The sequence below is a fragment of the Chanodichthys erythropterus genome, chromosome 3 (genome assembly GCF_024489055.1).
Source record: "Chanodichthys erythropterus isolate Z2021 chromosome 3, ASM2448905v1, whole genome shotgun sequence".
NCBI classification, from domain to species: Eukaryota; Metazoa; Chordata; class Actinopteri; order Cypriniformes; family Xenocyprididae; genus Chanodichthys; species Chanodichthys erythropterus.
Window position 1 is genome coordinate 26,862,697 of NC_090223.1, and position 14,751 is coordinate 26,877,447.

Genomic DNA, 14,751 nt, shown 5'->3' on the forward strand with positions numbered 1-14,751 from the left:
CTTATAATTTTGAATAAAAATAACTTCCCCTCCCTCTTGCAGTGACAGCTCTTCTCTTCTGTGATGACGTGTTTACTGGCATGAGAGTGGGGCAACCTGTCACTCACATGACGTCACAGCAATAGCAAACCACAACCATCCAATCAATTTCACATGGACAAAAATCAAGTCCCGCCCTACATTATTTCTTGTTTGAGAAGCTGTTTCACTCAGATATACATCACAATAGGAGAAAAAAGACTATCACAACTTCCATTTCAGGCAGACTTTATGTAAAACTAAAAATGGTTTTCATTAATCTAAATAAAGCTAAAATTAAATAAAAAGAAAAACTTAACATTGAAAATTAGAAATTTTGCCTTGCCAACTAACTGAAATATGTTGACATTGAAGTACTAAAATTGCTAAAAGTGAAATAAAAAAAATACAAATAAAAAAAGCACATGAAATTAAAATGATAAAACTTACAATGCAAAAATAAACGCTAACTCAAAATTGTAATAAATACTATAGTATATAAATAATATCTCATCCCATCTGAGATATATGGTCTCTCATCCCGTGTGATGTTTACAACATAATCTGGTATGCAATGTGTCCAAATAAACGCACATTCGCCACAAAAATTATTCAGACACCTGCTAAAAAAGTTACACTTACAGTATACAATAAATGACTTTGGATAAGAGAACAAAACATTAAAGTGTTTAAAAGCACAGAACGCACACTAACCATGTCCACTGAAACACATATCACATAAGTGTCAAAACCTCTCACAACATTATGCAACTTATTTCCAGTTCCTGTACAGAGAGTGCAAGTGACATTGGAGCAGACAGAGTAGAGTGCATGTCTGCGGCCAGACCCTTCTCGCTAGGGCCGATCCATTAGCCTGAATGAGGCACTTAAAATCAGGTCACTCAGGGTTGGTTAAAAGCATCTGCTAAATGACTACTCACTTGCCAGACTGTATATATAAAGGGGTTGAACAATGAAACTGAAACACCTGGTTTTAGACCACAATAATTTATTAGTATGGTGTAGGGCCTCCTTTTGCAGCCAAAACAACAACAATCCATCATGGGAATGACAGATACAAGATACTGAACTCTGACATATCTCCTATTATGTTGTGTGTATTGCAATATTTTATGTGCAGCTGTGCTGTTGCTCTGCTAATTCAACCTTCACACTCTGCTCTTACTGATTGAATGTAAATCGGCGAAGATTTGACACCAGGCCACGCATATATAGGTGTGAAACCTCCAACGCTATATTGGCCAGTGTTTCAGTTTCATTGTCCAATATCTGTCATGTACAGTTAGTGATTTCAGGCTGTCCAAAACTTTCCCAGGATAAAAATAAACAGACCAAATTGCTGATAAGATCCACTAGATGGCAGTCGTGAAACCTCACAGATAACAGTACCTATAACCTGATTTTCACCCTGAACATATTCAGAGACTGTGGGATGTGAGTGTGGGTGTTTACAAAGATAAGTAATGCAAAATAAACCTAGAAACCAGTATTAGCCAGGGGCCGGTCATCATATTCTAAACATGTCACTGCTATGAAGCAAAATATGGTTAAGCATGTTTCCACCATGTGCATATATGCAGATCATAACATTAGGCTTATAATATCATTATAACATTATGTTATTGTGCAGTTGTATACGTATATGTCAGTGGAAGCACATTTTTGTCCTGTTTATGATTTTAGGTAACAATTTACAATAGATTTCCATTAGTTAAACCCATTAACTAACAGTGGGTAATACATACTGTATTTGATCATCTTTGTTAACATTAGTTACACAACTGTTCATTATTAGTTTATGTTAGCTCAGGTCCATTAAATAATATTAACAGATACAACTTTTGATTTTAATAATGTTTTAGTACTGTAAACGTTGAAATTAGCATTAACTGATATTAATAAATGCTTTTTAAGTTTTTTTTTCATTGTTAGCTTCTGTTATAGTAGTTAACTCATGTTAACAAATGGAACCATTTTGTAAAGTGTTACCATACTTTTATATTTGATTATTGTGACAAGCCACTCAAAATTTTTTTTATTATCGCACACAGAGGGTCCAAAATCTGCATCCGATAAGTGCTAAATGAGAACAAAATGCCCTGCCATTTGGCTGCTAGATTTACAAATGATCTGCAACACTAAACTTTGTCTAAAATGAATCGTACCTTCCCACTTTAAATCTTTTGGTGGAAAATTTACCATCAGAAGTTTATCTAGGATAAACTCAATGAGGTGACAGTGACACTGCCATTTTCGTGAAATATTCTTCTCATTAAGGCACCCAGACAAAAATATGAGGGACAAAAACTGTCCGGGTATTGAGAGATGGTGCCTTTTCACAGGTTATTTTAAAATAAACTATTTTTTGTCTGAAATGTGTCACTGGTTTTCAGTGGCATTGCATAGGTTGTAAGTATACACTAAAGGTGCAAAATTTCTGATATGATATTATGATTTATCTTTGTTTAACTTTTTAAATTACATAGGTTTTCATGCTGGACTGTTCAAAAAAAAAAAATCACATTAATTTTCACATATTTTACATTGTTGCAGCACCTCTCTTCCCAGTCTGTCAGTGACCCTCTGTTTAGTTCTGGTCTCTAATATATGAAGCCCCTTCTTCTGAAAAGCACAATGTGCTCTAATTGGTTGGCTGGACTAATGTGTTGTGATTGGTCAACCATTTGGAACGAGTTTCAGAAATGCCACCCCGTAACCAGAATTTAAACACACACTACAAATGCAACTAAATGCCTAGTCCCTTTTTTGCATGTATGCCTTGGGCGAAAAATATTTAGCCATAATTAAGAATATTGTGACTCATACGCTCTCGGAAGAAAATTTAAGACTGCAATCAAGGCGTTTCAGGGAGAAACAGTGCTTACTGATATAGAGAATAACAAAACAGCAATATTACACACTAAAGAAATTGTAAAAATGTAAAATGTGAAAAATTGTGAAAATGTAAAAAAAAGCATAATATGACCCATTTAAAGAATTCCAGTGTGACTCAAAAATTATTTGAGTGAGATATTTATATCAGATAAATTGCTTGTCATTGGCTTGTGTGGCAAAAAATTACATTTGGACCATCAACTTAACTCTATATATTATATGCAAGCTGCTTGGTAACAATAAACAGCGTCCAGCGCATTCACAAAGGCTGCAGTCTGAATTATTCAAGTTTCTATGTTTTTAGATTAAGTAATTCGATGTAATTGTTTTGGAATTATGATAAGCTCACCATTCTTTCTCTCGTGAATAGGAAGCAAGTTGGGGGCGGGCTGAAGAGACAGTTCTTGCAGCTCATTGGTTACTGCTTCACTCTGCGGACTGGAGGCGGAGCCTGCAACAGCAGGGGCGGTGACACTGGGACTTGACTCCTCCCCCACAGTTGCCATGGTCAAAAAGGAAGCCCTAACAGAAAAAAAGAGAACGCAGCATTACTAAAAGTAATTACATTAGTGCTTCATTGTTAACCTACTTTTTCTTTCATTTGTTAGTAGGCAAACTACTAGTAGTAAGAAACTATATAAAAAAAAAGTTTTACAGAATATGTACAAGGATATCTTCCATGAAAATGTACAAAATTGTGAATATGACCTTTAGTTACATAAAGAAATGAGCTCATAAAGGGTGTGTGTGTGTGTGTGTGTGTGGTGAAAAGATATATGATCTCACTGCAACAGAAAAAGGAAATGGTAACACAAACTCTGCTGCAAGCATTTTAAGCAGATGACAAACACCTTCACCATGGTAACATGTTATAACACTTCACATACAGAAAGCAGCATCTTTGCAGTGACAGGTTGCGAAGGTATCCAACACACAAACACATGCCATCATCCCAACACTGAGTCAGAAAATCCGTCATGGCCACATCTGCTAATGAGGTCACTCTTTCCAACCATAAATGTCCAATGTTAGAAAGCTTGAAAGATTATTTGAAAAATGAGAGCATGTCTGCTCTGACCTTTACATATTCTTTGTCATGGGGAAATGTCTTGGCAAACCTGAAGAGCTCACATTACACTTTTTACACTCAATTACAGAACCTGGAAGATGGTTTAATGTGCTGAATGTGACAAGATCGATTTTTAAATGTTCAAAAACAGAATTTTAGAATGTCCGCAACATCTATAACATTGTAGATGTCGAAAAAAGTAACATTTTAGAATGTCTGCAACATCTATAACATTTTAAATTAAACTTTTTTTTCAATGTCTGCACTCTCTGCAACATAGATAACGTTAGAATTTTAGAATGCCAGAAACATCAAGAACATTCAAAAATGTGATTTTTATAATGTCTGGATCATCTACTATATTGGAATATTCAAAAACAGAAATTTTGAATGTTTTCAACACTTAAAAGTTCAAAAACAGAATTTTAGAATGTCTGCATCATCTCAAACGCTTAAATGATGAAAAATTCTATTTTGAACATTTAACACATTTAAAATGCTCAAAAACAAAATTTTAGAATGTCTGCAACACCTGTTCAAAAAAAAAAAAGTGATACATGTTTCAAAGGGTTCTCATATAAAAAAAAAAAAAATTATATATTCTAGACTGTTTGACTGTGTTGTTACACACAATTCACTCTTTTGAAAGAACTACTGTACGATAGTGTAGTATTATCATTACATTTCAAAAGACAGATTTCCCTTTTTCAGTGGAATTTCAATAATAACCTCTCGAGTTCCTCAGTAAAATGGAGTCTGCTTCCATCAAAACTGATCTCAAGTTACAAAATCCCCCCTTCAGAAAAAAGATCATTGTCAGATCCTATTACCTTGCTTTGAATAATAGGGAAATAACATTGTTAATTCAGCTAGTTTACTGAGAAGTAGCAAGCATCATCAAAGCCACATATAAAGTATGTACTTGGTAAAACAAATTAATAATGGAGCAATATTTTTTCTTAGTTTGAGTCCAATTAGGTGAAAAAATTAATAAAGAAAAAATGTATATGTTTCCTGTTCTTGTCAAACAATGGCATGAATCACAAATGACAATGTCAGTACATTTCACTGATGTAGTAAGGCTTCTCACTGAGCTCTTGGTGATTTGATGGTGTTATTTGTCCTGTATAAGCTGAAAAAATATGATTCTGATTTTGTGGAACAAAAAAAGTCATACAGATCAGACAATCTCTCTACACAGAGGGTTATCAGAAACTGAAACACTTTGCTGCAGAACAAGAGAATTGGTTCTGATAGGAGTGTCAGGTGTTTTCAGAAATGCATTTCTCTCTACAGGGTTCGAGTACAGAGATAAAGAGAAGAACAGATAACAGCTTAGTCATGTGGCGAGTGAGTCACACAAACGCACACACTTCATCCTCATCAGACCATCTGAGCAAAACAGTGCTGCTGGAATCTATCGCCATGGTGATGAATGATGTCATGATGGGAAAACATGATTGACAGGTGCATTCTGTTTACATCTCAGTTTTTCAGCACTGCAGTAAAATTGCTTTGCAAACTCGCTTTGCATATTTTTCTGTAATATGTTTCTTTTTCTTCCCTTCTGTTGGTTTACAGAACATTTCTGTGAAGTAATACTAAAAATATGAGTGGGAGTATTTGTGGTCAGTGAAATGTGCTGAGAGTGACGATGAACACAGGGAAGTGTTGGGAAAAGGGACTGCAAGACACCAGATGTACTGTTTGGGCCAGACTTTGTGGGTGTATAGATATAGAAAGAGATGTATAGAGATTTACAGTACATTTACATACTGTATTTAGCACCAAATCATGATCATGTGACACTAAAGACTGGAGTGATGATGCTGAAAATTCAGCTTTGCTATCACAAGAATAAACTATTCAATATATATTTATTTGTATAGCGCTTTTCACAATATATATCATTTCAAAGCAGCTTTACAGAAAATGCATGGGTCAATGACATGATAGGTCATTTTTTTTTTGTCCAAAGGCCTTAATAATAATAAAAAACAAACATATGATATCCAAAGTATGTAAGGTAGTACAACTAAATCTCTTTTATTGAATCCAAAATGGTTTAATTATATTTTGCAACATATAAAGGTATTTTAACGGTCAAAAGGCCAATACAGCCATTTCATTTGTGATTAAAACATCTTAAAATGTAATAAATGTATATAATTTTTATTCTGGCATGATTTTATAACATCAAATATCAACATAGTGCAAAATGGTATTAAAATTATGAGTTGAAGTCATTGCTTTGTTATGAGAAAGAATGTCCAGAAAAATTAATTTCATTGATGTCATTTGGAGTAACCAGTATAAAGGGACAATTTTGGATAAAATCATGTGGTCAATATCATGTGACAGGATGTGACATCATTCAGACACCTGCAAAGGACCACATGGTCGTGAAACAAAGTAACTAACTATTTGAAACATTCATGTTTTCACTTGCTCATACTCATGTCCCGAAACATCAGGTCATGCGGTACAACCGCAATAAAACATGGAAAATGTTGCAATATTTAAAAAACTTGTACTAAATATTAAATGTTTGATAGTCCTTTTTCTAGCTAGCTAGATATCAGTCTGTTAGCATTGTTAAAATATTGTCATTCGGTATAACCAAAAGTGTCATTCGGTAAAACTGATATTTTGGTTAAACCAAATTACTTTTTTGGGGGAAAATTTTGTCCATCCTTTAAAAAAAAAAAAAAAAAAAGACAAAAGCAGTGTTAATTGATTATAAAAATCACATAATCTCCTTGTTAACACTTAATAAAACTTCAATTAATTATATCTCCATTATGTTTTTGTTTTTTTTACACTTTTAAAAACTGCATGTCAACATTACAATTTACAGTAATCTGTTATCAGAGGTGACTGTGTTCAAATTATGTAATTTCAGAAATGTATATATACAAAACAAGCAGTTAGCTATGTATTACAGTTTTTTCCAATTGCTAACACACTAAAATGACATGCACAGCACAATTATTTAAACTGACACACAGAGAGCAAAACTTCTTCTCAAGTCTCCAAAAGTCTAAACACCTTTTCTGTTTTACACACATTTTGCATTTCAAAATAGCACTTTTTAAATTCACTAAATACAGTTCTCTGCATAAGACACAACAATCTGACATAAAGTCACATGTTTGCCATTTCAAAACACTGCCATTCAAAATGACACTACATGAGCTAATTGGCCAATTACATGTGCCACCTGGCCAAACACCTCAGTGGTTAATTGTTAACACTTCAATCAGGATGTAAGCACTATGAAAAGACCACAGGTGAGAACCTTTTTTTTTACAACAACAATGGAAGACATTGCAGAGAGAGGAAGAGGAAGAGGGAGGTTGAGAATAAGAGGGGGAGGAAGAGTGAGAGGTAGGGGTAGAGCAGGTAGAGGAGTTCATGGCCAAAGAAGACAAATACTTTCAAATGAAATCAGAGCAACCTTAGTAGATCATGTCATCAACCATGGGTTGACAATGCGTGAGGCTGGACAGAGAGTGCAGCCAAACTTGAGCCGTTTTACTGTCGCCTCTGTCATCCGGACCTTTAGACTGGAGAACAGGTATGTAACCAAAATTTCATGTAGTACACATGTAGTATACCCCATGTCATAGTGTATCAGTTGGGTGACACCTGTTTACTTAGTGTATGACATCAGCCATTCATGAACTGTACAAGTTTCCTGTACAATGTACTCTACTGTGGGGGAAAATATTTAGGCTGCATTGTCCAAGCCCTATATATATTTTTATTTTATTTTTTCTAAAGGACTGAGAGACGACACCATGGTGGAGGAAGGGGCCAAATGTTCACCAGGGTACAGGAAGCTGCCATTGTAAACTTGGTTTTGGAAAATAATGAAATCAGATTACGAGAAATTCAAAGCCACATCATCCAAGACAACACCTTATTCAACAACATTCAACGAGTTAGTCTGTCCACATTGGCTCGCATTCTCAAGCGAAACCAAATCAGAATGAAACAACTTTATAAGGTGCCGTTTGAGAGAAACTCTCAAAGAAACAAAGAGTTCAGACGAGCATATGTGGATGTAAGTACTATATTGACCGCAGTACACTACACACAACATTGTTTCCCAGTGTACTGGATAACACCATATTGAGTGATTTTTGTTCTTTGTTTTCAGGGAGTACTGGAAATGGATGCTCATGCAATCCCACATGAGTTCATCTTTATAGATGAGGCTGGGTTCAACCTAGCAAAGACCAGAAGAAGAGGGAGAAACCTCATTGGCCACAGAGCCATTATAGATGTTCCTGGCCAACGTGGTGGGAACATCACAATGTGCACTGCCATCTCCAGTATGCATGGTGTCCTCCACCGTCATGCCAAACTTGGACCATACAACACAGCCCATATTCTCACATTTCTGGACAGACTTCACAACATTCTCATACCACCAGAGCGTATGAATGATGCAGACCATCAAAGAAACCGGTACGTTGTAGTATGGGACAACGTGAGCTTTCATCGTGCAGCCCCAGTCCAAAACTGGTTTGCTGACCACCCAACATTTCTCGTGCAATACCTCCCACCATACTCACCATTTCTGAACCCCATAGAAGAATTCTTTTCGGCATGGCGGTGGAAGGTATACGACCGGCAGCCCTTTGTGCGCATGCCTCTTGTGCAGGCCATGGAAGAGGCATGTGATGAGATTGATGTGGGTGCAATTCAGGGATGGATAAGGCACTCAAGGCGCTTCTTCCCTCGATGTCTGGCAAGGGAAGATATTGCCTGTGATGTTGACGAGGCGTTGTGGCCAGACCCGGCTGTGCGGCAAGATGCTGCCTAATTTTTCTTTCCTTTTTTTTGTTTTTTGTTTTTTTTACTGTAATATATTTTTTTTCAGAAATTTTCTTTTTCAGTTTACTTTTTTGTAAGAATATTTTTGTTCAGTCCCATGTAAATATATCTGCTGTGCTTATGTTGTACTGACTTGTTTACTGTAGTGAAGGAAAAAAAAATAAAAAATGTTGCAACAGCATGTGTGTGTATCTGCAAATATTTCTGTGCATGTGAACAATCTGATACATATTTTAGTATTATGGCAAAGCATACTAAAGATGGGGGTGCTTTTCATTATGCCCAACAGTGTGTAGGTGGTTAGGCAAAAATCTGGTAATATGAATGAAGTGTGTGCCATTTCATGCAAAAGTTTGATTTTGATAATGCTCTGTGTAGTTTCGGTTGCAGTGCTTCATTTTGCAGGATATATGAGGTATTTTGCAGTTTGGGTGTGTGGTTTTGTGAATTGTGTTAAGTGTTTTGATAAAACCAGACTAGTTTGAAAAATTGTGTGTTAGCAATTGGAAAAAACTAATTTAAGAACTGTAATAATTTAGGGCAGAAACAATGAGCTCATGGAAAAAAAATGAAAACATGCTAACAATGATTAGGATATATAACAAAATTTGGAATGGTGTATGTTGATCCAGAGTTTGGGCCATCTTAAGTCCTCACAAAATTATGTTTAAAAATATATTAAAATACAAAATATTTATTTTAAATTATAATAATATTCCACAATATTACTGTTTTTGTACAGTTTTGATCAAATAAATGCAATCTTGAGCATAAGAAACCTTCGGATGGATGGATGGATGGATGGATGGATGGATGGATGGATGGATGGATGGATGGATGCTCTCTGACATCCTGACTGTGCTGCCGGACACACTCATGCTAATTACACACTTACACAATGTATATGATTTATTGATCTTTATGGGAAACTGATGCTCAACTGCTGGGAACATATTGCACTTGCTGACATCACTAATCGTACATTGCTATTACTAATACACTATGCAGAAGTTATAGTCTTTCCGATACACTGTTTTACTGCCTCCCAGCAAAAAGACAGTCCAATTAAAGCCAGTGCACAAACAAATTCTGGGAGTTCTGGCTACTTTCATGGGTAGTGGAATGGGATATGACTCCAGCCAGGCCTCCAGCACAAGCAAAGTTTCCCTCAGGTCTTTGAATTGTAAAACTGTGGTCAGGTTTCTTATTTTGGCTTTGGTGGTCAGGCCGTTTGCTTTTATCTGGGCCAAAATGCAAAACAGCATTCCCTCTGGGATGAACTGTCCCTCCACAAATGCTCTCTGGCGTTATGATCGGCTTTAACAGCAGGCAGTTGGATGGTTGTTTTTACTGTTTACCAAGCTAAACAAGTAGGGCATAGACAAGTCAACATTTTAAGACTACACACATCACCCAAAAGATGAGGTCAGTGGGTCAGAAATGTCATGCCGTGTGCCTGGTGCCTCTGCAAAGTGGCAGCTGGCTAATCCATGCCAGGAGCGGCCGGGCCAACAGCTTGGACTAAAGTGGCCTGCAATGCCAAGTGACTTTCAGTCATTTGTTTTTTTTCTGAGATGCATCAGATTACAGAAACAAAATGGGTTGTGTATGGCATTTCATATTGACTTTTACTTCTAGGATATTTGGCTACCAACTAGCGCTGGGTACTGACACAAATTTCACGATTCGATTTCGATACACAAGCTTGTGATTTGATTCACCTCAATTCTAGGGCTGCATTACACTGCAAGTCTTAATGCACAGATCCGATCTTTTGACCATATCTGATTTTTTGGCCAGCGTGTTTACATTCACTTCAGATGCGACTGGTATCCGATATCTGTGTTTACATTACTTCCTGCCCCAAAGTGATTGTCATTGATAGTTTTACATGCACATAGCAGACCCTCTGGTTTTGAATGGCTGTGCTGTTAAAATTAATTATATATTTCATGTCGAGTGGCCATGATTAGGCTACCTGTCAGAATGGATAAGTTAACAGATGTTAGTGTCATGGAAGTATTGCAGCACGAATTCTGACTGAATGGATACAGACCGGAAAAATAAAGTTAATTTGCTTTTAATATTTCATCTACAGTTATGTTTTAGAATTCCATTTTTTTCCATTTCTCTCTGAGAGAGAGAGAGAGAGTAGCTACAGTGAAGCTTTTGGCTTATAAGAAAAACAACAACACGGCCGTCTCTTTTAAATTAACCGGGCAAAGGGCAATTTCTTTCTAGAAAAATAGATAATGTTAGACTTATAAAAGTTCCCACCTCAATAATAAAGCTGCAAAGTTGTAGTACGAGTGCATACAAGCACATCTGCCTCATAATACAACGTAAAAGCTACCTTTTAGTGAGCAAACGTGCCGCCCTCGCCTTGTGATGGCTTGGAATTCCAATGGGAATCAGATATGCGTGTTTGGACATAGGTCGCATGTCCAAAGATTGAATATGTATCGGAACTAATGTGCAACTAATTCCGATCTGTGTCAGATGTGAGCAAAAGATCAGATTTTTTTGTGCCAGTGTAAACGCAACTCATTTTCATTTAAATTCAGTACAATATTGATTCATTTGGATGTATATCAGGTAGAGTACATGTCAAACTTTCTCAAGGAAAACAATATCTGTCAGCTAATGCTGTAAACTATACAGGGAACCCTGCCAATTGGTACATGACTATTAAAGGTTCAAATTAACTGTTTTTAAATGATTTATTTAAACATATATGAAATATTGTAGAACAGGTGTAAAAATACCCATTTACCTGTGATTCAGTTACCCGATTTATTCCCTGTTCAAAAGAGTCCAGAGTAATTCCATGTCAGGTTTGAGGCACCACCAACTAAAAGAAAGAAAAATAGGAAAAGAAAGAGCGAAAGATTAGCTAATAAAATCTAATAGATCTGTTTACATTAGCCGAATTAGGTAACAAGATCATCGGGATTCAACAATAATTATTGTTTTGCCAGTAGTTTCATTTTTTTACTCACTCTGTTAAAAAGTTTCATTTAATAAATATTTTAATAAAGTATTTTAAATACTTATTTTAGAAATATTCATATTTTTCTAAACAAAAATTATTTTTCTTTGGAACTACAAAACAAAAAGCTGGAAATTATACAGCTTTAATTGAACTTCTTCTGGAAAACAATGCATACATGCATACAAGGCAAAACAGTACTAACTGGTTTGTGGTTATCAACATATACATATACATATCACAAGTCATTTTTGTAGTTTCCACAAAACCTCATCCGTGTCAGTAAGCTAGACAACACTGCTGTTGCAAATTTTGCTGATTTGTCACCAAGATAATATGAAAAAAAAAAAAAAGTATTATATATTATATTATATATATATAAAAAACAGAATATATAAGCAAAACTTTTGCAAGTTAGCAAAGAATAAAAATGCATGTGTTTTGTACAAGTTCAAAGAACCCAAGATTTTCAGTATTTTACAATACAGTATTATTTATATACCACAGCATTAATATGTTCATATTAACTTTGATTTTAGTTTAAGATTTAGTAATTTACTATTTTATTTTAGGTTTTGTTTTGTTTTATATTTTTATTTCAGTTTTAGTCTATTTACTTCAACTTAAACTTGTTTATTTCAGCTAGTTGCCAAGGCACATTTCTAGTTTTTCAAGTTTACAGTAAGTTTAACCTTATAACTATATTTTATTTCAATTACAGAACATAATTTTTAATAGTGGAATAGAGCTTGAGCATTTAAAGAGACAGACAACAAAACTGCAGTGCGTGCTTATAATAAACAGAATGATAACATATGCTGGTGTGGACGCTAATATAGTTATCGTTCTTGGTGCATACGGGCCTTTACACTGGCCCTCGGCCTATATATACACACAGTATATATACTGTAGGCCTATATTTTTACTTTTTATAAAGCATAAGGGTTTGTTGCACAGAGGAATGTTCTGAGTTCAATCAGCTCCATCAACAGCATGCCACAGAAAATCATTTTGACTCGTCATCCCTCAGTACCAACATGATCCGCACAAAGACCGAAATCCACACACCAGAATTAAGGCGGTTACCCATAACCAAAAGTCTTTCCACCTAAAACAGCAGTTCCACAACTAAAAGGACAAATTAGACAATCTCACAGCTCAAGTAACACATATTAGCAGAAGAACCAATATAAGTGCTTTATCTAAAGTACAAGCTGTACATGTTTGCTGTTGATAAGGTTGAACTTGAACCTGGAACATTCCTTGAAACCTGAGCTGCAAGACAAAAGCACAAAAGTAAATGTGAAAAGAAAAAAAATGCAAGCATGCAAGATCTATTACACAAATAACTGTTGTTTTACAATTTTTAACTGGTTTGTCTCAAAGTCTCTATATAGTGTGAAATGAAGCAGAAGTTGGAGTTTCTGTCCCACTTTATTTAGTCACTATGAATCATCAGCTGACCTAGTTTATACATACACAACGTGTGAAGCAGAAGTCATGCTTGTTGATCATAAACTGTGGTATTATTGTGTACATGCTGACTATTGTATACCAACCTGCAGTTAAAATGCTGATGCGACAGAAAGATCAAGAAGTCTTTTGCATCATGCAATACATCCCAAGACACTTAACAGAAACTTGATCTCATTTTATTGTAATAAATAAAAAAAAAATTTTTTTTAGAAATACAGATTTTCATAAACACTTATTATATTTTATATTAATAAATAATTTAAAAAAAAACTTTCAAACCATCTAACAATCATTTGAATTAACAAACCAACAAAATTAATGCAAAACAGGATATTAAAACTATTGCTTATAAAGGAATAATGCAGTTCAAATTCATCTTTATTGCCATCAGCTTCAACCTGACTTTAGTGTCTAAATGATTTAAAAACAAAAATGTATACTTTCATACACCTTGGAACTTGATAACCACCTTCATATAATCTGATATTACACATGATATTATGAAAATAGCCTAATGCCAGAATAAACATGGGCAGTATCATATTACATGTGCAGAAAAACATATTATTTACCATAATATCGTGTACAAATATATATGATAAAACTATAGCACTTTTGAACCAATACAGGTAAAACAACAGACTTTAAAAGCTTTAAATAACACGTTATAAGAGCTGTCACAATACGCAAACTCACCTAAGGACAGATGCATGCATTCAAAGAATAAAGACAACATATCATGATGCCGGTTACATAACAGTCCCACCTTCACAGCATCAGGACCACAGGCACCCTCCTGTGCCCACTGTGGCCAAGGTGACCCGTATCCCTTATATTCTTCAGTCACACGTATGACAGCCCAAAAAAGATGCTGTCTCACCCAGCAAACATATGGCACAGACTGTAACCTGACAAGCAAACTCAGACCATGTGCTTGCTGTTCCCAACTACACAATGCAACTTCCAGAAGCTCATAATGCAATATAAACACCCTGGACGTATTCGAACAAAAGATTGCGCGTGCACAGCAGTAGCATGTCAAAACAAGGCTTAAACATGACAAGTTTAACAGTTGTCTTACTTTACAATGGTTGATACATCTCATCTATTGGTATTCCACTGGACTGGACTTCACTAATCGTTTCCGATATCCAGTAAACTTCAACCGGAACCCCGCCCGTTTTTAAGGTCCATCCAATACTGGGAGAGCACTTTGAAGACTGGCATTGCAAATAACCAATAGGCTCATGTAAATGACTTCCGCGAAAGAGACGAACGATCGACTGTGTTGAACGATGACCGACTGAACCAATCACATCGCTGCTCGCTGTTCTCGGTGGAACCAGAGGGCCAATTGGAATCCTCACCGGTTTCGGTTTGAGGCTAAGCGTTGAGATTTTACAACGGGAAGAGAATAACATTTTTGTACAATGGAACTTAG

General features: G+C 35.6%; 1 protein-coding gene and 1 long non-coding RNA gene across 5 annotated transcripts in view; one reads left to right on the plus strand and one right to left on the minus strand.

The window, feature by feature from the left end:
* Window positions 1–14,474, minus strand: part of mrtfaa (myocardin related transcription factor Aa) — a 58,681-nt gene extending 44,207 nt beyond the window's left edge. The window contains exons 1-3 of one of the 4 annotated variants that reach the window (XM_067381570.1): window positions 14,392–14,474; window positions 11,619–11,696; window positions 3,284–3,456 (exon numbers count right to left, since the gene is read on the minus strand). In XM_067381570.1, the coding sequence (XP_067237671.1) occupies window positions 3,284–3,440 (157 nt within the window). In that variant the 5' untranslated portion in view covers window positions 3,441–3,456; window positions 11,619–11,696; window positions 14,392–14,474. Of the gene's footprint in view, window positions 1–3,283; window positions 3,457–11,618; window positions 11,697–14,076; window positions 14,291–14,391 lie in introns of those variants that run through there. The other 3 variants (XM_067381569.1, XM_067381567.1, XM_067381568.1) reach the window with 3 other exon arrangements.
* LOC137017376 (uncharacterized) lies at window positions 3,365–5,689 on the plus strand. The gene is made up of 3 exons (XR_010894590.1): window positions 3,365–3,491; window positions 5,300–5,470; window positions 5,585–5,689. It is a non-coding gene; the product is annotated as an uncharacterized lncRNA (long non-coding RNA).
* Window positions 14,475–14,751: the final 277 nt, after the last annotated feature.